This window comes from Callithrix jacchus, chromosome 9, assembly GCF_049354715.1.
Source record: "Callithrix jacchus isolate 240 chromosome 9, calJac240_pri, whole genome shotgun sequence".
Classification (NCBI taxonomy): domain Eukaryota; kingdom Metazoa; phylum Chordata; class Mammalia; order Primates; family Cebidae; genus Callithrix; species Callithrix jacchus.
Window position 1 is genome coordinate 133,521,962 of NC_133510.1, and position 24,143 is coordinate 133,546,104.

Here is a 24,143-nt window from a genome sequence, read left to right on the forward strand (position 1 = left end):
CATGCAGACCTTTAGGCAGTTGTCAGACTTACGCAGAAAGCTAATTTCCCAGTCAGCAAGCATGTGCTCCTGCACTCTTGTGCCATAGTGCAGTCGGCTCCATCTTTGAAATATGTATAGCTCTTGACAGTGCATCTGCAGTTGCCCAGGACAGTGACAAGAAAGGCTTCATGAAAGAAGTTACGACTAGGAAACCATTCTCTCATTAGGCCGGCAGATACCTAAAACATGTTGATAGCGTTGTTTTATGCATTATGTTTCATACCTCATATCCTATGGATTACATGTAATAGGACCATGGGAATTCGTATTGCCATCCTTTATTTCATGCTTTATATTGCCCAAGTATAAAATGTTTCTTCTTTTTTAAGAACTCCAGATATCTGCTGGATTTCAGGAGTTATCATTAGGAGAGAGAGGAGGTCGTCGTAGAGATTTCCATGATCTCGGTGTGAATACAAGGCAGAACCTAGACCATGTTAAAGAATCAAAAACTGGTAGGTTAATTAAGAATAAGTTTTTGGGAGATTCTTCTCAGGTACTTGGGAGGGTGAGCTGAGGCACTCTATTTGAGACATTTAATTGATCAAGGATCCTGCATGGCTTTTCCATTCTCTCTCTCACTTTCTTTTGGCATTGATGAAATAGGTGATAGATATCTTTAACTGCACATTTTGAAACATCATTTCATTAAATATTAATAGATCACTTATAAAGCTCTTTGCCATGAAGATATTTAGTTGGTATTGTTGTAAATTATTTGTAAATTACTTAGTGTAAGGAAGATTTGTTTCTAAATGTATGATTCTTTAGAGATCATCTGAAGAGATAGACTGTGGGTCTCCAAAATCAGGTATGTGAGGGTTTTCATGTTGTCTGCTGCTCTTAGCTTTGTGTTTATACGACTGTGTCTCCCTTGTCATGGTAGGAAGGTTTCAAGGAAAAATAAACTTGATATTTTGTTAATGGACTATAACTTCCTTTCACAGGTTCTTCAGGCATTGTAGTCAGGTTAAGCACTAACCATTTCCGACTGACATCACGTCCCCAGTGGGCCTTGTATCAGTATCATGTGGACTATAACCCACTGATGGAAGCCAGAAGACTCCGTTCAGCTCTTCTTTTTCAACATGAAGATCTAATTGGAAAGTGTCATGCTTTTGATGGAACGATATTATTTTTACCTAAAAGACTACAGGAAAAGGTTATTTGGGGAAAGGGAGATGGGGGATTTCCACTTCAAAGCAAAGCTACCACAATGTAAAACAGTTCACATGGCTTTTAGAGAGACCCCAGGAGTCTCCTGTCTGATATGACTTGTAATAAACGAATCATTGTAGCTGTCAAAGGTGTCTGGGTAGCTGGATGCTTACAGTTGAGTTATAACACAGGCACTTGGCCACTTGGTTTCTCATAGCCATTGTTTTAAAATCCATTTAAAACACTTCTCCAGTTTTCAGTGTTGCCTTATTAAGCAAGCAGTATGTGATTGGCCATAGCTTTCCTTTACGAATGTAAAGTTTGGGTTTTCCACCACTCTGGCTTCAGGTTACTGAAGTTTTTGGTAAGACCCGAAATGGAGAGGATGTGAGGATCACGATCACTTTAACAAATGAGCTTCCACCCACATCACCAACGTGTTTGCAGTTCTATAATATTATTTTCAGGAGGTATGTGCTTTATTTCAACTTTTTTTTTTAAGAAAAACCAGCAAAGTTGAAAAAATTGTACATTGAACCTTCTGCATTCAGTTCTCTTAAATTTTGCAACATTGGTTGGGATTGTTGGGTTTCTCTGTATTGCAGTAATTTAAGGTGTGGTTTACTGATGTAAAATTCATCTGTTTGCTTTAAGCAGGTATCCTGTCATTACTTCCCTAGTTCTCCTGACTTCAAATATTGTCTGAGCTTGTGTTCAGAACACTCCTATCCTCAAGAGCTTATTGCTGACTTGGTATTCCTTCTCCCCGCGGTGGGTGCTTGATCAGGAGGAGGGGCAGAGTTCGGGTTATTTGTTCCACCACAGAAGATAGATTGCATGCCTGATAATTTGCTTTCAGTGTACATACCCCATTTTCCCAATTCAAATGCAAGACACATGTTCTGCAAAATGTTTTATTTTTCAAGGAGGGTGAGAAACAATATGGAGGAGGCTGAGGTTTTCGTGAGAATAATGGGTCATGATACTTGTATTTGCAAGTATTTGCAATAACAAATTGTATTTGTTAATTTCCCTCTTAAAGTGAGTCATAATATAATTGTTACTGATGATAGGGCAATTCATTTTGATAAATACTTGTTTCCAGTTAATGTAACTGGTAGATTTATTTTTCCCTAAATGAGGGGTTGCCAAACTTCTCTCTGAAAAGGCCAGATAGTAAACATCTTAGGCTTTGAAAGCCGTGTCATCTCTTGCAGCTATTCAGCTCAACTACTGGAGCCCCAGAGCAGCCAGAGGCATGTTAAGTGAGCAGTCACGGTGTGTGTCAGCAAAACTAGTGGTGGATACTGAGCTTTGAATTTCAGATAATTCATGTGTCATGAAATAATCTTTTATTTTGTCCAACCCCAAGGATATTTGAAAACCATTGTTAACTCATAAGCCATAAAAAACAGCAGGTAGGCTGTATTTGGCCTGACTACAGACCACAGTTTGCCAACCCTTGCTCTAAACAACATGCCGTTCTGACTGCAGTGTTAGAGGCACTAATCAGTGTTCACTATTCGACCTTTCAATTTTCTAGGCTTTTGAAAATCATGAATTTGCAACAAATTGGACGAAATTATTATAACCCAAGTGATCCAATTGATATTCCAAGTCACAGGTTTGTATGAAGTGGAAAGTTTAATATTCCTTAGGCTTAATTACAAACTTTTGAGATAATAACCTGATTTGAAATGATCAGATTTACTACAGTGATTGTTAATGCTATCGTATGTGGATTATGTCACCCATAGCATAATGTTATGTGACTCTTTAACCTGAATAATGAGGAGATATCCCAGAATATTTGGATTTTTAAAAAAATCACATAATTTACCTGTCACTGGGGAAGAATACTGTTTCTGGTGCTAAGTTTGTATTTCTGCCCTTAGGTAATAAAAATGATCAGTTACTGTGGTGTATCAAGATTGCAGCCCAGCTGAAAAAACTGCCTCCTTGGTCCTGTGCTCACTCCCTCAGTGATGGGCCATTCCCACCCCAGGCCTCAGCATCATGCAGTAGGCCGTGTCTCAGACCTGCACACACACCCCTTGAATCTAAAATCAGTGGAAAGTAAAAGTTGAAATTAGAAGAAATAAAATACTGCAGCTCAACAGATTTAAGTTTATCATAATAATTGTAGGTGCTTTCAGTTAGATTGGCAACTTGATAAGGTTCTAGGCCAGTGTAATGGCCGAGTAGCTGAGTAAAGTTAGTGCATTCATTCAAAATGAAACTTACACAATTACTATAACTTGGAGGTCTTGAAGCTGGAGCATGCAAATCTTAGAAATAAACAAATTGATTCTTTTAAATACTGTAGACCCAGTTAATAGAAGTGAAAATGCAACTTAGTATATACAGACTGTGTGTGAATTTGGAGAGGTTACTTCTTGACTCCATTTCATCTGACAGGTTGGTGATCTGGCCTGGCTTCACCACTTCTATTCTTCAGTATGAAAACAACATCATGCTTTGCACTGATGTTAGTCATAAAGTCCTTCGAAGTGAGACTGTTTTGGATTTCATGTTCAACTTTTATCATCAGACAGAAGAGCATAAGTTTCAAGAACAAGTTTCTAAAGAACTAATAGGTTTAATTGTTCTTACCAAGTAAGACTGCTTTTTAAAATGCAAAATGATTTTTTTTTTTTGCAAGTCTTAAAGTCTTGTGGCTTTCTAGTTCTACAATGTTAGGAAATAGTGTTTAAAGTTGAGTGGTGGGAAGAGCACAAAAAAAGATAAGGATATTTTTCACCTTTCCCAAGGTCAAAGTTTTGGGGATAACATAACTCATCTAGAGAGGACAAATAGCTAACGATTTTTATCCCTTTAAATTATTTTATTTTCTGAAAGTAGTCACTTCCCCCATCCATCTGGCATAATCTAAGAAATCCTGTTTCCTTCTTTTCCCATAGCATTGTATATAACCAGGTGATTTGAAATTTTAGAGAATACATGCTGTCTAGTCTCTCTTTAATATTAGTTCTTCGTATTTCCATCAAATGCAGTCAAATCTCAATTGATCCCTAGGTATAACAATAAAACGTACAGAGTGGATGATATTGACTGGGACCAGAATCCCAAGAGTACCTTTAAGAAAGCTGATGGCACTGAAATCAGCTTCTTAGAATACTACAGGAAGGTAAGACGCTAGTGCTGTTACCTTTTTCATATGAAGTTAGATAGATTATAGGTGTGGGCAACCCCCCATATAGGCACCGAGGAATGAGAGCTAAGCAGAACCCTGGCACAGTTAGGGCTTGAAGAATATCTCAATTTATAGTGTTGCTACTCAATTATTTCCTTTTATATAATCCTTTAGATAATCATATACTAGTTTCTAGAAGTAGGGCTTGATGAATCCCTTTATATAATCCTCTATATATAATCATATAATAGTTGATAGTATGAGTTCCTAAAGAATATTTTCCTACATATATACCTATAATTATATCTTAGTTCATAATTGGAGGAATGCCTAGAGTGGACACAGTGCAGAGCATGAATTAAGGAATAAGCAGCTTATAATCGGAGGAATGCCTAGAGCAGACACAGTACAGAGCATGATTTAAGGGAAAACAGTTATACCAGGACAGGAATCCATGGCCCAGGCGGCAGCGTTCAGTATTGTAAAGACACCCGCTGTATGGCAGGCCTGGGGCGAGAGCCTCTCCTCCTGATAAAGGAGTTGTAGGACCTTGCTCCAGTTCCTGTGGAAGGCCGCCCTCAGACCGGCAATCCACCTTGTGACTGTGAACTCTATCAGCTCTTGCTACTGTGCTGCTTGAAAAGCATCTTCCCATAGAACCCATTGGAAGCTGCCAGAAGGTTGCGGTAACCTTGACAGCTCTGTCACTACTATGTGACTTAAAGCACCCTCCTCTAAATCTTCTTAGAAGTAGTTTGTCCATAGATAGAAGTACTGCACACTGCACACTCTTCACTGTTTGTGGCCCACCTTCAAGCCTCAGTGACCTAATGGGGGTGGACCCCTTACTGCATACGGCCCTTGCCTTCGTGGGAACAGGCCCCTTGCTCCACACTGTCCACCTTCTGGCCCAAGTGACCTAAAGGGGGTGGACCCCATGTTTTATTGCTCACGACCCTATCACTACCCTTAAAGATGATTTCACTCACTGCCCTGCCCCCTAACCTATACACAACAAATATTCATGCTTCTGGACATTCGGGGCCTCGCCTGACTCCGCTCATAGGTGGCGTGGCCCCCTGAGCCCCGCTGCATTTTTCTTGTACTTCTGTGTCCTGTCTCTTTATTTCTTGGATCCTGCACCTCAGCATAGCATAAGGCACACCCCACGACCCTGTGGGGCCTACAGCCCTACAATAGGAGAAATCCAAAATATCTTTGGTAGAGTTCTCTAACACTTGTACATTTGGAACAAGTTGCTTTTCAGGCTGTGTGTAAATATATTTGTTAGGGCAATCACAGCATAATTTAATTCATTACCAAATTATTAAAATGCCTCTTTTTATTTGGTACAGTTCACATAATGAGAAATGCCCTGTCCTGGTTCCCTTTTTCCTATAGAACGAAAGCTTACATTTGAATTGAAGCCTGTGGAGGACAAGCAGGTTAGATAACAGGTGGTGAGCAGTGGGCGTTAACAGCTTACCATACTGTCTCTTCTTCCATAATCAACATTTTGCTTCATTTCACTTTGGAGAGGGCTGGAAATTAAAGATCTTTGAACCTTCAATATCATTTCTGCTAAATCTACTGGCTGTGGGTTAACTCTTAACTTTTGATTTCCATGTTAACAAAATGCAGACAGGTTTGTTAGCATAGGGGAGATCAGTGTTTCGGGTAATCTAAAACAGTTGTAAAGAGATGATTCTAGGTTTGAAAAGATCATCAAAGGCAAAGTGCCTTTCTGACTAAACCCAGGGCTGTGTCCCCTCTGTCAAACACACCCTATCTGCTTGTACTTGAGATCTCAGCTCAGCTTCTTACTGTATGGAAGACTTCTCTGGAAATCAGGAATAATGAGGTGTCTTTAGTAGAAATAATGAAGGAGGTTGACATTGAGCTATTTGAAAGAATCAAAGCATTCTTAGGATTTCCTGGTAGAAATGCAGTTATAATAGTAAGTGATGGTTTGGGATTGAAGATGCTATCTAGGAAACAGAGTAGAAGGAGGAAGGGCATTTGGAAGAGAAGGTCATAGTCAATTGGTTTTTAAAATAGAAGGTTTGACAGTCATGTCTAATAAAAATGAGAGGGCTGTTTTTTCAGGTGTAGAGGAAAATGTTTAAAAAATATTTGACAGGGTCGGGCGTGATGGCTCACGCCTATAATCCCAGCACTTTGGGAGATTGAGGCAGATAGATCACTTGAGGTCAGGAGTTCAAGACCAGCCTGGCCAACATGGTGAAACCCTGTCTCTACTAAAAATACAAAATTAGACAGGCATGGTGGTACATGCCTGTAGTCTCAGCTATTTGGGAGGCTGAGGCAAGAGAATCACCTGAACTTGGGAGGCAGAAGATGCGGTGAGCTGAGATCGCACTACAGCACTCCAGCTTGGGCAACAGAGCGAGATGCCATCTCAAAAAGAAAAAAAAATTACAAATGTCATTTTCTGTTGTTTTACAAATTGCAAAAGCTTATTTTGGGCAGTGATTACATATGGGTAACCTTAGTACTTCTTAACGGAAATTCATTTATTTATTTATTTATTTATTTATTTATTTTTGAGACAGAGTTTCGCTCTTGTTACCCAGGCTGGAGTGCAGTGGCAGGATTTAGGCTCACTGCAACCTCAGTCTCCTCCCGGGTTCAAACGATTCTCCTGCCTCAGCCTCCCGAGTAGCTAGGATCACAGGCACACTCCGCCATGCCCAGCCAATTTTAGTATTTTTAGTAGAGACGGGGTTTCACCATGTTGACCAGGATGGTCTCGATCTCTTGACCTCGTGATCCACCCGCCTCGGCCTCCCAAAGTGCTGGGATTACAGGCTTGAGCCACTGCGGCTGGCCGAAAAATTTTTTCTGATTAAAAATGTCCTGAGGCATAGGAACTTCTTCCCTTCCCCTCTTTATTCTTCCAATGAGACTACTTTCATTAATAAGTTCTCACGGTGACAGAAAATAGTTTTAGAGGAACTGTCCTATGGTGAAGATGCAGAGTTACACAGACTACTGTTTCCAAACGAAGAAATAAAAAAGCAATTCGAACTGTGACTCAAAGTCAGTATTCAGAACCCTACTGTCCTGGACCATCAAAGTGTTAAGGAAAAAAGATGGGGTATTCAGTAGAGCATATAAATCACAACCTCTGTTTTAAGAAGATTAAAATGCCTTTTTTAAGCTTTACTCTGGAGCTGTTACCAGCCTTGCTATTGGCATCAGTTCTTTATTTTTTTAAAAATGAAACCCTTTTTGCCAACTGAGATACTGCTCAAGGCATTTGCCATGAACAGTGACCTCTTCCTCTCTTGAGCAGCAGTACAACCAAGAGATCACCGACTTGAAGCAGCCAGTCCTGGTCAGCCAGCCCAAGAGAAGGCGGGGCCCTGGGGGGACACTGCCAGGGCCTGCCATGCTCATTCCTGAGCTCTGCTATCTTACAGGTACTGTTGCATTTTGTTTACTGGGAAGGAAGCCACTGGATTGACCCTTTCTTTCCCAGGAGTCCTCAGACATTCCTTTCCTCCCCTCAGAAAACCTTTTGTTAAAGCTACTTTGTCTCCTTGGAAGTTTCACTCTATACTCCAGTTATTTAGAGCTGATTATTATTTCTTTGACCATATGCCTTTAAATGTCTTTATTTAAAGGTCTAACTGATAAAATGCGTAATGATTTTAATGTGATGAAAGACTTAGCAGTTCATACAAGACTAACTCCAGAACAAAGGCAACGTGAAGTGGGAAGACTCATTGATTATATTCATAAGTAAGTCATTGATTTCACTGATGCATGGTTTCCGTTTTTTGTTTAGTACTTGATGTGGCTTTGAGGGGGTATCTTGAGGGAGTGGCAGAAAGTCACTTTTTCCTTATGTGTTTGTAGTATTTGGGGTGGGCTTGTTCTTCCTGTTTCTAAGCAGAAAGTTTCTACCTCACTTATTCCTCAGGAAATCATAAGGTTAAGCTTTGTGTAGCTGGTAGTCTTTCTAATTCTTACGTTAGAAGAAGGTAACAACAGAAAAAGGAAATGTTTTTGGTCAAATTCTTTTTCTATCTTTGTTGTATCAAGGGGTTTCCTTTGAGGAGGAGAAAGTTTGGGCATCAGAATTTTAAGTAAAAGAATGTTGTGGGCCGGGCGCGGTGGCTCACGCCTGTAATCCCAGCACTTTGGGAGGCCGAGGCGGGTGGATCACGAGGTCAAGAGATCGAGACCATCCTGGTCAACATGGTGAAACCCCGTCTCTACTAAAAATACAAAAAATTAGCTGGGCATGGTGGCGCGTGCCTGTAATCCCAGCTACCCAGGAGGCTGAGGCAGGAGAATTGCCTGAACCCAGGAGGCGGAGGTTGCGGTGAGCCGAGATCGCGCCATTGCACTCCAGCCTGGGTAAACAAGAGCGAAACTCCGTCTAAAAAAAAAGAATGTCATGAAGAGAAGCCTGAAGGTGAGAGAAAGGTGATTGTGCTTCTGTGCTGGCTGGCATTCTCACCGGCACCTTAACCCAACAGGAACATGGGAATGTGTTGTAGGCTGGAGTGGATATCTGTTTGACTGTCTTTTTGCTTTGTCACTTTGTTTAGTGGCATGTAAATGTGTTACATTTACAGGAACGATAATGTTCAAAGGGAGCTTCGAGACTGGGGTTTGAGCTTTGATTCTAACTTACTGTCCTTCTCCGGAAGAATTTTGCAAGCAGAAAAGATTCACCAAGGTGGAAAAACAGTAAGGCAGTCTTTAAAGTTGACAATTAAGTGACACTTGGTCAGATCACAGTAAAGCAAGTGGGAGTAACTTAGTTCCATGCCAGAATGATCTTTTCCTCACTGTTCTCTTCTCCCCTTCCACATCCACTCTCTATCAACCCACGTGAGCTGCCCAGGACTTCAGAAATAGGGATAACCCAGGAGGAGAAAACGTGGAAGCCCTAGAGAGTGAAGCCTGTGGCTTGGTCCCAAATAATCTGTAAGATTTAGCTAAAAAGTGGTTCAATTTTTTTTTTTTTCAATAACTCAAGTTAAAGTGTAGAATCCTATCTGCTTGGGTTTATATTTTGCCTGCCACTAAAATGATGGGAAATTCCTGATTTGATTGGCCTGGACCATTTGTTTATAGACATAATATATTATTATATTTTGTATGTTTCATTTTTAGAAAAGGAAAAGCAAGTATTCTAAAAATATTTTTAATGTAATTGAAGCACTGTAAACTGCCAACATTTAAAAACAATTTTGTAGAAAATGGCGTCCTTCCTGCCTTGGAAATGTCCGGTGAGGAGTGACGTCACAGTGTAACTCCATGTTCTGATTGCACTGTTTATGCCTACCGCTGCGTAAGGCCAGTCAGGGAAGTGGCCACAGGACACCGGGCTGCTTCCTGCGATAACCAGCACTCGAGAGCTGTGCCTTGCGTTTATGTTTACTTTGTGTCTTGCTGTCAGATGTTTTTGTGGCTTGCTTGCAGCATATGGCACCTCAGTCAAGTTGTTCTACTTTCAGAGCCTTATTTTTCAATATTTTCATTATGAAGAAAAGAGTAGCTATCCTGAGATTTTAGACAAGACGAAGGAAAGTTCAACGGAAGCACTTAGGGAAGCACCTGGTGCAAGTAAGCATTTGAGTAGCAGCTGTCAGTGGGAATGTATTTGAAAGAAAATTGCCATCATCCTTTGCATACGTTTTTCATTCTGCCGTTGCTGAGGGCATTTTCTCTGTCTCTTTAATTCACATATAAGAGTAGTACACTAAGTTTCAAAATATGCCATGGTAGAATTATTGAAGACTTTTTGGCTTGATCACTGAGAACTTATAATGGAATTTACAGTGTGTCTGAACTCTCTTCTAGTTTGATTACAATCCACAATTTGCAGATTGGTCAAAAGAAACAAGAGGTGCACCATTAATTAGTGTTAAGCCACTAGATAACTGGCTGTTGATCTATACGCGAAGAAATTATGAAGCAGCCAATTCATTGATACAAAATCTATTTAAAGTTACACCAGCCATGGGCATACAAATGAAAAAAGCAATAATGTAAGTTGATGAAGTCGTTTCTACTCTGAAAATTGCTTAGCAGTCACTTGGAGGGTGTGGGAACTGGAAAGTGATGGAACTATTAAAAACACAAACTACATTATCTTAATGTAAAGATTTGATATGGCTCCCTGTAATACAGATAAACAAATATATTTTAATAACTAAGAATGAGTGGGAGAAACAACCAAATAAGACAGTTTCTCAAACCTGTGTGCTTAAACTATTGCCATTGTTTGTGTTAGAAACAGCCCTTTGCATAAATGTCGAGTCTCAATGTTTGAATTAATGTTTTATACAGAAATGTTTCTTGTGTTACCTTGAAAAATGTTTATGCATGGTGCATTTGTCATGTCTTTTTCTGAATGTTGGATTATGCACTTCGTTCTAGGATTGAAGTGGATGATAGAACTGAAGCCTATTTAAGAGTCTTACAGCAAAAGGTTACAACAGACACCCAGATAGTAAGTAACTAGTTGATACATCAGCAGTTTCCGTGAAAGAGCTTTTACAAAAGATGCTTTTGTAAATTTTGGGACTTAGCGTTCGTTTTTCAAGTGTTACTCGGTTCTCAAACTCGGCACAAAATGGGTTTTGTATCCGCGAAGTAGCTAAACTAATGCTAGCTTTAGCTGTGTACCTAGGAGCTTACTGCAGAAGGCGAGGAAAGGGTGGAGGAGAACAAAGCCATCTTCAATTTATTCAGACTAAAACGCTTTACTTAGGCTAGAAATTTTGGAAAATACAGAAAAGCACAAAAATAAAGCTCAGCCGTTGTTCTGCACACATCGACATGTGTTATGTAATGACATGGAAGCTCCCCAGACAGCCTAGTGGCAGGTTTGGGAAGAGCAGGGAGCCCTAAGTGACCCTCAGCAGCTTGTCAGCTTCCATGGGTATCCAGATTAGGGATCGGGATACAGATGGAACCACTCTCCTAAGCTCTTTCCCCTTTATCTGCAAATGTGGTGGTGTGTGTGTGCTTGACCAACCCATCCAGGTGAGTGAGTGACTTGGGAGGGGAGGACTGAGTCCCAAAGAGCCCATGTGCCTGTTTGCCAGTCTCACTGCCTCATGTGGGCTCGTGGGAGGTGCAGAGGGTTAGGAATTGGAGACAGGGACATTAGATGATGGCAACCACTTAATGATGGATTTTTTTTTTCTTTTTTTTGAGACGGAGTTTCGCTCTTGTTACCCAGGCTGGAGTGCAATGGTGCATTCTCGGCTCACTGCAACCTCCGCCTCCTGGGTTCAGGCAATTCTCCTGCCTCAGCCTCCTGAGTAGCTGGGATTACAGGCACGCACCCCCGTGCCCAGCTAATTTTTTTGTATTTTTAGTAGAGACGGGGTTTCACCATGTTGACCAGGATGGTGTCAATCTCTTGACCTCTTGATCCACCTGCCTCGGCCTCCCACAGTTCTGGGATTACAGGCTTGAGCCACCGCACCTGGCCGACGGATGGTTTTCATCTGTAATCTGAAATTGTGGGTACATGCAGCAATGTGTGTTTTTTTTTGATGTCATCTGTAGCACAGTCATTAAGAGGGTAAACTCTGAAATCAAACCCCTGGGTTCACATCCTGGCTTGGCCATTTGCCTGCTCTTCATCAAGTGCTTTTGGCTTTCTTTCCTTATCTGAACAAATTTGGGTGGTAGTAATAGTAGTGAACCCTCATAGCACTTCTGAAGTTTAATGGCATTGTCATGCCTGGCACCTAATCACTGTTGCCGTGCCAGTCAGCTCCTCAAACTCAGTGAGTCTGACTTAACTCTTCATTTTCCCCAATCCCAGTAAGTTTTTTAAATTATTCAAGGGGAAATTACTCCCCTTTCTCAAACTAGTTTTTTAGGCTGTTCGGTATGTTTTGACTTCACTGTTTGTCCAGCTTTATATAAATTCTCACTTAGAAACTCTGTCCGTCACTCTTGCAGTTTTCAAGTACAGGTCATCTGCCTGGTTCATGTCGTGACCCCAGCACTGAGAACGAGGCCTTCTGTATTCCAGGTGCCAGCATGTTTTACGACTGCAGCTTGGCCTTGTTCACCTTGGCGGTGCCTTAGGTGTGGTCAGGTTGCCATCCTGCTCATCCTCCCTCTCATGCACACACCGCTGCCCACACTTGTGACACACACGTCTCAAACTGTCCTTTGTGCCTTCTAACAAAGTTTTCAACTTTAAAGCTTTCTAAGTTATATATATTTCTTCTCCAACAGTCCTTCGACCCCTAAAATTCTGTCAAGATTGATATGATTATTGTTTTTAGTTTGCTTCTAGAATGTAGCCTTTATAAACAGATGCAGTGCCATAGTATTCCTTTTAAGTCCACACACACAGCCTAATGTAGCAAAATAGAGTCAGACTCAGTGTCAAGGAACTCCAGAGTTGTCCAAATCTTAATCACATTTAGTCTAGAATCTCCTTTGCATTCGGTCTTTGTCCAAGAACTTGGAGTTGTGGCCTCAAGACTTCCTAGTCCATAGTGGAAGAAAGAGAGTAGGGCTTAGAAATTTACTTTGCAGAAGTGAAAGCACAGCTGAGTCAAAGGCCATGAGCCCTGAAGAGCTTTCTTCACATTCTCCACCTCCATGCCCTATTCCCATAACCATTCTTGCCCTGCTCTTGCTGCCATGAGCTTCTGTCTGTAGGGGAGGGGTGTCTCACAAGTAGCCCTTTTATTCAAGTTCTCTCAACTTGTCCAGTTTGAATATTCCATCTATTTTGTTGGGGCCCTGTCGGATAAAATCTCCAGGACAAGTACTTTAGCTGTCCTCATTCTTAGCACAGTTAGGTTTCCAGAAGGCGTTTGGCCGCTTGGTTATTGTTAGAAAACCGATACACAAAGGTAATAGTGGCCTGGAACTGTAGTGAGCGACAGACTTTCAATAAATTCCTGCTGTTTTTTATACCTGTAACATAAAATTGCCCCAGATCTGCTGGGGAACATGGAACTTGCAAAAGATAGAATGACAATACAAGATTAAAATTTAAGTGATAAGGAAAATTATGATAGGTTATACTATTTCGTGATTGTGATTGTAAAGTAGGAAGAGGAAATGACATGCATGTGAATAATTTAGTTCTTTCCCTGATCGTTTTTATTAGGCATTTATATCTTTGGCTGCTTTTAAAAGCAAATTGAAAGTACATTTCTAGTTCACAGGAGACATTCTGAAGACAGCATTTAGTGCTGGGATGAGTTTCTTCTGCCCTGTTGAGTTTTCGTACAGCCACATTGCAATGAGTTGGCAGAAACAGATTTCGTGATAAACAGTATATCTATGTTGCCATGAGCCTAAGAAATGAATTGGCTTCCTCTAATGGGTTTATTATTTTAGCCCTTCATCTCATACTCTAGCTGCCACAGGTAGATAGCTATTATGTTGTCTAGGTAATGGAAACACCGAAGGTGGGAAAATGATTTTGCTGGGCGGTATAGAAAAGGAAGAGAATAATCTGGGAATGTAAATTGGAAAACACGGCAATGAGTTAAAAGCTGGATTCAACTCCAGAAAGTTAAACTTGGATGCCCAGAATTGGTGAAGGGGTATATTCAAATCAGGCACTCTGTTTTGTCCCCAAAATTATCCATGGACCTTCTGTGAAAGTTCATACTTTGATCAGAATCTCAATCCAGAGCTTTAAAGTTTACAAGTTATGAACATAGGTGAATCATGAGTAAATTAAGACTGTAGAAAATCTTCGACTTTTCCACCTGTCTCCACTAACTTGTATCGCCATGTCCTCTGTGTCTTAATTTTTTCAAGCTGGTTACATAGAGCATACTTAAGTTCTCAGTTTTAAGTAGTGTCCAGTTTTGAGTCGTACAGTTTGCTTAATATGATTTATTTCTTTCACGTGCACTTACCGTTCAGTTGACATAATGAGCAGTATTTGTTAATGTCATACCGATGAGCTGTGTGACTGAAGCAAATGGTTAATGATCATGTTCTTGACATTGACACTTCTTCGCAGGTTTGACCTTGACACTTGACAGGTGAGTTTAGTGTCCTGTCCTCTCCCTTACTCTTAATCATCCGTCTCCTCCTCCTCTGTAATGAGGGCACTTGTCTGTTTTTAGGTTGTCTGTCTGTTGTCCAGTAATCGGAAGGACAAATATGATGCTATTAAAAAATACCTGTGCACAGATTGCCCTACCCCAAGTCAGTGTGTGGTGGCCCGGACCTTAGGCAAACAACAGACTGTCATGGCCATTGCTACGAAGATTGCTCTGCAGATGAACTGCAAGATGGGAGGAGAGCTTTGGAGAGTTGACATGCCTGTGAGTTTGATGTAATTGGTAGATGGAGTTTTAAAATTGGTGTTTAAGAGAATGGATTTGCTTTTTAAATGTTGCTATACTCTATTGTATCTAAAATGACCATGTTTGTATTCAAGCTGAAGCTAGCGATGATCGTGGGCATTGATTGTTACCATGACACCGCAGCTGGACGGAGGTCAATTGCAGGATTTGTTGCCAGCATCAATGAAGGGATGACCCGGTGAGTGAGACTGGGCTGCTGCGGGTGGCAGTGAAGGCAGCAGGCCGGGGTCGGGAGGTTCAGGAGTGTGTTCACTCTTCATTGTTGTCCTTCCAGTTTCTCAGTTATACACAGCAACAAATTTAGAAAAGGAAAAGAATGGCCTGCCCTAGCTCTTGAATGACTTTCATCCTGTATTAGTCAAACTGCATTTCAGGTTATTTTTGCTTTTTATCATGTGTATTGGGGAGTACATCTCATTAAATGTGACTCTCTGTAAAACTGTATTTGTTTAATAATATTTGATGGCCACTAAAATGTAGTTTCACATTTTCATGTAGAAAAACCACTTCAGTTTACCCAGTCACTTGTTTTTCAACATAATATTATTTTTCAGTGCTTTCTATGGAACTGAGGGAATTGCCAAGAATAGTAATATATGAAAATTGAAGGCATATTAGTTGGCATTAGTGATAAATATGTTTCAGGGTCTTTGATCTTTTTTAACTTTTAGTTTCAGGCGTACATGTGCAGGTTTGTTACATAGGTAAACTCGCGTCATGGGATTTGTTCTTTATTTTATCACTCAGGTACTAGAGCCTAGTACCCAGTAGGTATTTTTTCTTCTCTTCTCCCTCCTACCACTCTCCACCCTCAAGTAGGCCCTGGTGTCTGCTGTTTCCCCTCTTCGTGTCCATGAGTTCTCATCATTTTGCTCCCACTTATAAGTGAAAGCACATGGTATTTGGTTTTCTGTTCCTGCATTAGTTTGATAAAGATAATGGATGGAGCTGAAGTTCTTTTAGAAGAGTGAAACTTAACAGTGAATGGTTTCTCAAGAGCATAGTAGTGCGTGTGCTTCTGTGTGTAGGTGTAATACACCTGGGCAGCACGTCTGGGTATTACAGTTTCAATTTTATTTTCTACCCAGCGGATGGAATCATAGTATTGATTTATAATGAAAACAAACACAGTTTGATGCTGATAAGGGATCTCTGCATCTTGCTCATTCTGTGTAAGGTTTCCCAAGTATTTGGAGTTTAAAGGCAGTTACAAAGATGAAGATTACTAAGGGTGAAATAAATACAGAATAATTCAGAAAGAAAAAATTGATTGACAGTTGCATTCTCATTCTAGTTGTGTTTTTCTCTGCATAGCTGGTTCTCACGCTGCGTATTCCAGGATCGAGGACAGGAACTGGTGGATGGGCTCAAAGTCTGCCTGCAAGGTTAGTCTCCTGCAGGGTTTCCATTCTGGTCTCTCAGCTGGGGTCTTCAAGAAATTACCCTGAACCATGTTACTGAAAAATGTGCCCAGAATTGGGAAAGAACAGACTACTTGTGTTGTAGACATGCATTGATGTAAAAGTTCTCTGGCCTGTTTCAGCGGCTCTGAGGGCTTGGAATAGCTGCAATGAGTACATGCCCAGTCGGATCATCGTGTATCGCGATGGCGTAGGAGACGGCCAGCTCAAAACACTGGTCAACTATGAAGTGCCGCAGTTTTTGGATTGCCTAAAATCCATTGGCAGAGGTTACAAGTAAGCATGCAAATTATAAAGCATTCTCTTTTTATAAAACTGTACCTTTTTATCTTTGAAATTAGTGTCACAGGATGAAAGGGTAAGGGAGAACCTAACTTGATAGGGACGCTAGGGCCTTTGAGGTCATAGGAAAGGCAGCAGGGAGTTTCTATGGGAAATGTTTCATGAGAAGGCTGTGTTGAGGGGTAGTGTAGAGGGTCATTCTTTCACAGAATAGGATAGTAAGACAGCATTACAAATCATGGATCTGCCTTCTTTCTTACCTGAGACCTTGGAGTGCAGGTATCTGATAATTCTGTACATCCAAAGGCATCTGCAAATTTGATTATTCAAATAAGTATTCCAGATGGTCTTAACTTACTGAATACTTGTTTCACTTCCTTGTGGACTTGACGAGTACTTGATCAGTAAGTTGACTGGTGAGCATCTAGTCTCACGGGTTGGGGTTGGTTTTCCTTTCTCCTTTTGAGCAATGTGGATGGCCGAGGATAGTGCTGTCTATATCCAGATGCTGCAGTTGTCTTCCTTTGAAACCCATATTGATTTTCATCTTCCTCTGCTCTCCTACAGACATTTCCATCAGTGCAATGGTAAAATGTGTACCATTGCAAGAGAGCTGTTCTAATAAGTTACATTAACTAGTCCTCTTTGTCTTTACCAAATCTGTAGTGATTTAAAATCAGGGACCCGTTACATTAAGTGCATAACAGATGACAAATTTAAAGATTGAACTTTTCAGGATATTTGGAAGATCTTGGATCCTGTTTTGTGTGCTTGCACATATGTATTACACACCCTATTCTTGTATTTCAGCATTTTGTATCATTATAGAAAGGAGGGATTCTGAAAGCCGCTGGCCACATCTGGGGCTTGGTTGATTTTACCTGGTGCATAGGAAAAAGGACAAGCACTAAGAGCTGACTCCTTATTTCTATTAAGGGGCTTCCAACTCATCTTTGGCCAGTGCTAAAAGGCCCCACAACAATTAGTGTTTATCCTAGACATTTCTTAAAATGAGATATGATGCCATGAAGATTTCAGAGCAAGTCGGGAGTGTTTTTGTCTTTTTTGAAATAGTGTGTTTCAGATTAAACGGCTACACATTTTTAAAATATTTTGGAAATGAAGGTTAGTATTCTTTCCTATTCCCTTAAGACTCTTAATGCTTATGTTCTGTCAAATAATGATACTTTTTTGTTTTCACGCTTTATAATCCTGATTTTATGGTGTTCTCTGACTTGGCCTTTCTGTCCGTATGGGAAGATCTGGTGTGGTGTGTGTGGCAGGGGGTGAAGGAGGATCTAACTGGGACTGCTTCTTTCCTACTCTTTTTTTTCCTGTGATTTGCTGCACACAGCATTTTCTAGTCGTCATTGCCTTTTCCTCATACCCACAGTGAAGGAAACTGTCAAGAAATGATGAATAGAGGTCATAGTGCAAGTTGGTCACATTCCCTTGAGCTGAATTGCTGGGCTACTGGAGTATACACTCTTGGGTCTTGCTGGGTCTACATCTCTGTTTCTTAGGGTCCTTTGGGTTTGATTCCCAGAAGGACTGGCAGAAATGGCTCTTTAAAAGGAGACTGCCACCCTAGTGAATCAGCACCTGTGAACAGTCATCCTGAGTGTGCAGAGTGGAGCCTGGTATAGCTGATGGGTGTGCCTGCCCAGCTCTGTCAGCGAATGGGAACACATTGTTGCAGGGAAGGAGAACCCAAGTCAGCTGCTTGGGCTGGCACTTAGTGCACTGTTGCATGAAGTAGACCACACACTGAACTATGCTGGTATTTGATGGCAGTAGAGATCAGTGGTAAAGAGCAATATGTCTCAAAATGAGAGTCCGGTTAATCCCAGCTTTACCTTCATTTGTTGAAGAGGGTAGCAGTTAACTGAGGCATTGAAAAGAAGAAAGGAAAATATATGTAATGCACTCCAGAGTAAGTATTCAATACATGGTCGATATATCTTCTAGGAAAAACCTTGAGGTTGTACATAAAGGTAAAATATCTGAGAATTATTCTTCACTTTTAAAAAATGCAAAGTTTGGACTTAAATGTTTGTATAATAGTTATCAAAATCACATTGTTTGCTTTTAAATGGAAATGTTGATGTTCAGCTTTTATAGGGACGTATCACAGGGTAGCTGATGTAGAATGTTTGATACAAGAACAAATCAGAAAGTCACACCCACATATTTGTAACCTGCTTTTCTGTTGCCACATTTAATGCTAAATTGTTTCTTGTGATATTATAGGATTAGCGTTATCCACCTTATGTTCTTCTGTTCCAAGAGTGATGCTTGTTTGAGGTACTATCCTGAAGTCCTAGGTAGTAATCACTTTCTAATAGGTCCCGTAACCATAGGCCCTGTGCTGAACTTAGTCTCTGTAAGTGGTAGAGGCATTTGAAACTGAGGGCTGTACGTCTTTTCAGCACATTCATTGCGACTTTGTTATATTCAGAGCTGTCAGATTAAGCAGTCACTGAGTCCAACATGACTAGGTTGATACTGTATAAAACCTCTGCTTTCCAGTGTTGTAAATCAAGTGTATCTGTCCTACTAAGGAACTGATGTTGCAGTTGGAGATGGAGGTGCTAATAATCATATTGATCTAGTGCTTACTACCTGGCAGCACTGTTCTCATTTCTACCTGTTCCGATTCATGGATTATCTATGTGGATTATGTGTGTACAAGTATGGCTTATTCAAAAGGATTTGAAGTGAGCCCAGAGGAGGGGCTGGAAAAGGAATGTGAAAGGCACTCAAGCAGACCACACAGGGCAAGTGCAGGGCTGCTCTCAGGAGGGTCAGAGGGCATGGCAGTGGTGGGCCAGGGATATGCCGGGATGGACGGCTGATAGTGCACAGATGTGTCCAGGCCAAGAGTTCTGATGAACCTTGACCCAGGAGAGCTGCCTGAAGAATCTGGGGGGGATGAATGGCTAAAGAGGGAGTCCTCTAGGATGGATGCATCTGACAGGTGGTAGGCCAAGGAGTGTGGAGCTGTCCTAGGGTCTGCACAAAATGCCATTTCAGACTCCAGTGAAACACTAATTAGGAAAATGAAGTTACATCCCCTGAAAAAGGTATATGAATATGTAGTACGTATATATGAGAGTGTGTGTGTGTGTGTGTGTGTGTGTGTGTGTATCCCCTTGATATATTAAGTTTGAAAAGCACTCCTTAAGCCCACTTACCTATAAAAGATTTTAGAATTAATATTGAAGACTGTTATAAATTGTGAATTTTGAAAACATGCTGGATTTAACATTTTGGTGTGATAGGTATGTAATGTGTTTGGTCTGTGGATAAACCATCGACATGCTGTGTGTCACAGGTCATATGTGCCATTTGGTTTCCCTCTCACCATTTATCCCTGGGCTTTACTCCTGTCAAGCGTAAGATCCTGATGCTTGACCACAACCTGGACAGTTGATATGCCCAAGGAGGGAGGTGTTCCTTTTTAAATGGAGCATATGAACTCTTGAATGATTGAGTGCCCTGAAAATACAGCTGGCTCAATGTAGTTACATTCATCATCATTTTAAAGCCCTAGGCTAACGGTAATTGTGGTGAAGAAAAGAGTGAACGCCAGATTTTTTGCTCAGTGTGGAGGAAGACTTCAGAATCCACTTCCTGGAACAGTTATTGATGTAGAGGTTACCAGACCAGAATGGTAAGTTCCATATGAGTAGCTGAGGACTGTTTTCTTCTTGGTGGCTGTTTTTCTTTTTAGCATGGCCCCTATGCTTTACCGATATTGATACATTTTACTTTAGTACTTATATTTTTTATAAACACTAATTTTTTCAGCTAATTTGGTCTAACATAACTAATAAAAACCATGATTTCCTAGTGACTGAAACTGAACAGAGGTTTCCAAGTACAGTTTTTCTTTGGAGGAAGAGTATTATTTTCTGTAGTATACGGAGATTAAGAACTGCTTCTATAGATTGCTTGTATAATTTTACACACATAACATATCCACAGATTTTCTAGTGAAAAATTTTTAGATTTGTAACACAGTTGTCTAAAGATCGGGAAGTTTTATTTGAGACAGAGCTGCATGTGAGAAAAGTGACTTCTGAGCAAGCAAAGCTGCTGTGTGTGCAGCCGGGAGCTGCATCCGGAGACCATGAGAAAATGTGATTGCCAGCCAGAGCTTACAGTGGGCGCTGACGGGCACAGGGAAATGGCCTTAGCAGCGCAGGAGGATTCGGTGGCCAAGTCAGGAAACTGGCTCCTTTTCTTGAGACAGAGTCGCTCTGTCGCCCAGCCTGGAGTGCAGCAGCATCTGGGCTCACTGCAACCTCTACCTCCTGGGTTCAAGCAATTCTCATGCCTCAGCCTCCTGAGTAGCTGGGATTACAGGTGTGCACCACTAAGCCCAGCTAATTTTTGTATTTTTAGTGGAGATGAGGTTTCACCATGATGGCCAGGCTGGTCTCAAATTCCTGGCCTCAAGTGATCTGCCTGCCTCAGCCTCCTGAAGTGCTGGGATTACAGGCATGAGCCACTATGCCCAGTCAAAACTTGATCCATTTTTAGTCAGTTCCTCAAACACCCTTTTGTGTGAGGAGGTATTAATGCAGTGAGCATGTTTGTGATGGCAACTCACTGGTCATTCTAAATTAACACTCCTCAGGAGAACTAATCATTGGGAGGACTTCTCTTTTTATGTATAAGTGTTTTGGAGCCTTTATGAAAAAGGTGACTTGAATGAGGATAAAGTGTTGGCCTGTGTGCAAAGTTCACATGTGGAATACTTTTCCTGTCTGAATCTTGGGCAAATGAGGCACTACTACAGTGACTTTATGTGGAAAATGATGATAGTATACAGAGTTTAGTTTTGTCTAGTCTGCTCTGATGTCTGACAGTGGAGAGAAATTATTTTGAAATACATCATCTTGGATTTCTTTTTCTCAGATGTTACAGTATTGGTTCAGAAGGACTCTAACCTATTGGGAAAAAAATGGGCTAGAAAGAGAAAACAAGGCTAAGATATTGACATAGTAAACTCATTTCTGCAGGATTCTCTTTCACCATTCAAAATGACCCCCAACGCTTTCTAACATTACTACTACTCTGAATACCAAAGCCCAGCTGTGATGTTGGCCTGAAGACAGTAACTGCCTGAAACAAACTGGGTAAAATCCCAGTTGAATTATGAAGTGTAAAAACTGTCACTAGTTTTTAGTAGATGTTATTAAAACTTAGCAACTGCTAATGCTATTCAGACACCTGGAGAAGCCCACTTTTTTTAAAGTTCTGAGGTACATGTGCAGGATGTGCAGGTTTACCACATAGGTGAACATGTGCCATGGTGCTTTACCACATTTATCAACCCATCACCTAGGTGTTAAGCCTCACATGCGTTAGCTATTTGTCCTCATGCTCTCCCTCTCTCTTGCCCTCCAACAGGCCCCAATGTGTGTGGCTCCCCTCCATGTTCATGTGTTCTCATTGTTCAGCTTCTGGTTATAATCAAGAACATGCAGTGTTTGGTTTTCTGTTCCTGCGTTAGTTTGCTGAGGATAACAGCTTCCAGCTTCATCTATATCCCTGCAAAGGACATGATCTTATTCCTTTTTATGTCTGCATAGTATTCCATGGTGTAGATGTACCACATTTTCTTTATCCCATGTCTCATTAATAGGCATTTGGGTTGGTTCCATGTCTTTGCTATTGTGAATAGTGCTGCATGAACATACACATGCCTGTATCTTTATAACAGAATTATTTATATTTCTTTGGGTATATGCCCAGTAATGGGATTGCTGGGTCAAATGGTTTTTCTGGTTCCAGGTCTTTGAGGAATTGCCACACTGTTTTCCACAATGATTGAACTAACACACACTCCCACCAGCAGTGTGAAAGCGTTCCTGTTTCTCCACAGCCTTGCCATCTGTTATTTCTTGACTTTTTCATAATCATCATTCTGACTGGTGTGAGATGGTGTCTCATTTTGGTTTTGATTTGCATTTCTCTAATGATGAGTGATGTTGAGCATTTTCGCATGTTTTTTGGCCACATAAATGTCTTCTTTTTGAGAAGTGTCTGTTCTTGCTCTTTGCCCAGTTTTTAATGGGTTTTTTTCTTGTAAATTTGCTTGCATTCCTTGTAGACTCTGGGTATTAGATCTTTGTCAGATGGATAGATTGCAAAAATTTTCTCCCACTCTGTAGATTGTCTGTTCACTCTGATGATAGTTTCTTTTGCTGTGCAGATTTAGTTTAATTAGATCCCATTTGTCAATTTTGGCTTTTGTTGCAATTGAGAGCACCAAAGTCATCTCTAATCACCAGAACTGCAAATGGTTTGTTCCTAAGCTGGGAACGAAGGCTTGCATTCCAGCCCTGGCAGAATTTCTCTGTTCTTTTCGAACAAGTCATTTAACATTTGGTAACTCCTCGTTCTTTGAAAAAGTAAGTGTACAGTCTGTTGTAGATCAGTTCTGCTTTTTTGATTTTGCTAGCTTTGATGGGCATAAGAAATTTCAGGGTTAATTTCCTAAATCTTTATTGGGTCAAATTACAATATCTCTGGATTGGTATTTTATTGGTACCAAGAAAATGAAAACAAAATCTAATGTGTGTTCCTTCATATTTGTACTACAGGCAGCCCTCTTTACCTGTAGGTTCTGCAACTGTGGAGTCCACCAAGCTCAGATCAAAGATATTTGGAAAAAAGTCTGTACCGAGCATGTGCAGATTTTTCTCTTGTCATTATTCCTTAAACAATACAGTGAAACAACTATGTACATAGTACTTGCATTGTATTAGGTATTATCGATAATCTTTTAAAGTATCAAGATGGTACTTTAAAGTATATGGGAGGATGTGCATAGCTTATGTAAAGACAGCATCATTTTATGTTAGGGACCTAGGCATCCAAGGGTTTTAGTATCCTCAGGAGGTCGTGGAACCAATTCCCAAAGGATGGCAGCACTTGGTTTTGTTCTTCTATTTGGTCCGATACTCGTTTATATTCTTCCACGTTCCCTTCCTCGTAAAGATTTGTATTTAATTCCTGGGGATCAAAATTCATTATATTTTTGTTAAATAACAATGGGAACAGCAAGAGGGGAAAAGGTTCCACAGTAAGAAGTATGTCTGGGGAGTAACCCCTGACATACTTTGCTAGACTTGCTCATCGCCCCACAGGTCGTGCTTCTGGAGTCTGATGGCTCAGTCACAGTGCTTGGGTGTGGTGGAAAGCAAGAACTAGCCACATATGCCATAGTTACTAGCAGCCGTGTCAAAGGCTAGGTTGTGCTTGGAGGCATCATGACAGGTATTTAAAATCTAAATCATAGTGTTTATGATAAACTACTTTCACACACAAGCAGTCACAAATGGTTCATGACTATCTCGTTCCTGGAGTTGAAGGAAGCCCGTTACATCATGAGAAGAGATGAGGTTACCGTAGTAACTTACAGTGAAAAGAGGTACAGAGCTCTTCACTGTTAAGAAAGTGGAAACATCCTAATTTTAGTTTTCAGTACATCTGTGTGTTTTCTGTAATTCCAGGTACGATTTTTTTATTGTGAGCCAGGCTGTGAGAAGTGGTAGTGTTTCTCCCACACATTACAACGTCATCTATGACAGCAGCGGCCTGAAGCCAGATCACATACAGCGGTTGACTTACAAGCTGTGTCACATCTATTATAACTGGCCAGTAAGTGTTTCCACTTGTTGATGTTTAGCGAGTGAAGGAGAGTCACTTTTCAAAATGAAA

At 40.8% G+C, this 24,143-nt stretch overlaps 1 protein-coding gene across 14 annotated transcripts in view; it reads left to right on the forward strand.

Moving 5' to 3' along the window:
• PIWIL1 (piwi like RNA-mediated gene silencing 1) overlaps window positions 1-24,143 on the forward strand; it is a 76,906-nt gene that overhangs the window by 11,490 nt on the left and 41,273 nt on the right. For all 14 annotated transcript variants that reach the window (XM_054239138.2, XM_054239133.2, XM_017976505.4 and 11 more), the window contains exons 4-20: window positions 372-497; window positions 990-1,204; window positions 1,549-1,670; window positions 2,744-2,824; window positions 3,619-3,816; window positions 4,237-4,348; window positions 7,671-7,797; window positions 8,002-8,119; window positions 8,962-9,076; window positions 10,196-10,383; window positions 10,775-10,847; window positions 14,464-14,664; window positions 14,781-14,884; window positions 16,021-16,091; window positions 16,250-16,403; window positions 19,957-20,082; window positions 23,936-24,083. In XM_054239138.2, the coding sequence (XP_054095113.2) occupies window positions 372-497; window positions 990-1,204; window positions 1,549-1,670; window positions 2,744-2,824; window positions 3,619-3,816; window positions 4,237-4,348; window positions 7,671-7,797; window positions 8,002-8,119; window positions 8,962-9,076; window positions 10,196-10,383; window positions 10,775-10,847; window positions 14,464-14,664; window positions 14,781-14,884; window positions 16,021-16,091; window positions 16,250-16,403; window positions 19,957-20,082; window positions 23,936-24,083 (2,279 nt within the window). The remainder of the gene's footprint in view (window positions 1-371; window positions 498-989; window positions 1,205-1,548; window positions 1,671-2,743; window positions 2,825-3,618; window positions 3,817-4,236; window positions 4,349-7,670; window positions 7,798-8,001; window positions 8,120-8,961; window positions 9,077-10,195; window positions 10,384-10,774; window positions 10,848-14,463; window positions 14,665-14,780; window positions 14,885-16,020; window positions 16,092-16,249; window positions 16,404-19,956; window positions 20,083-23,935; window positions 24,084-24,143) is intronic.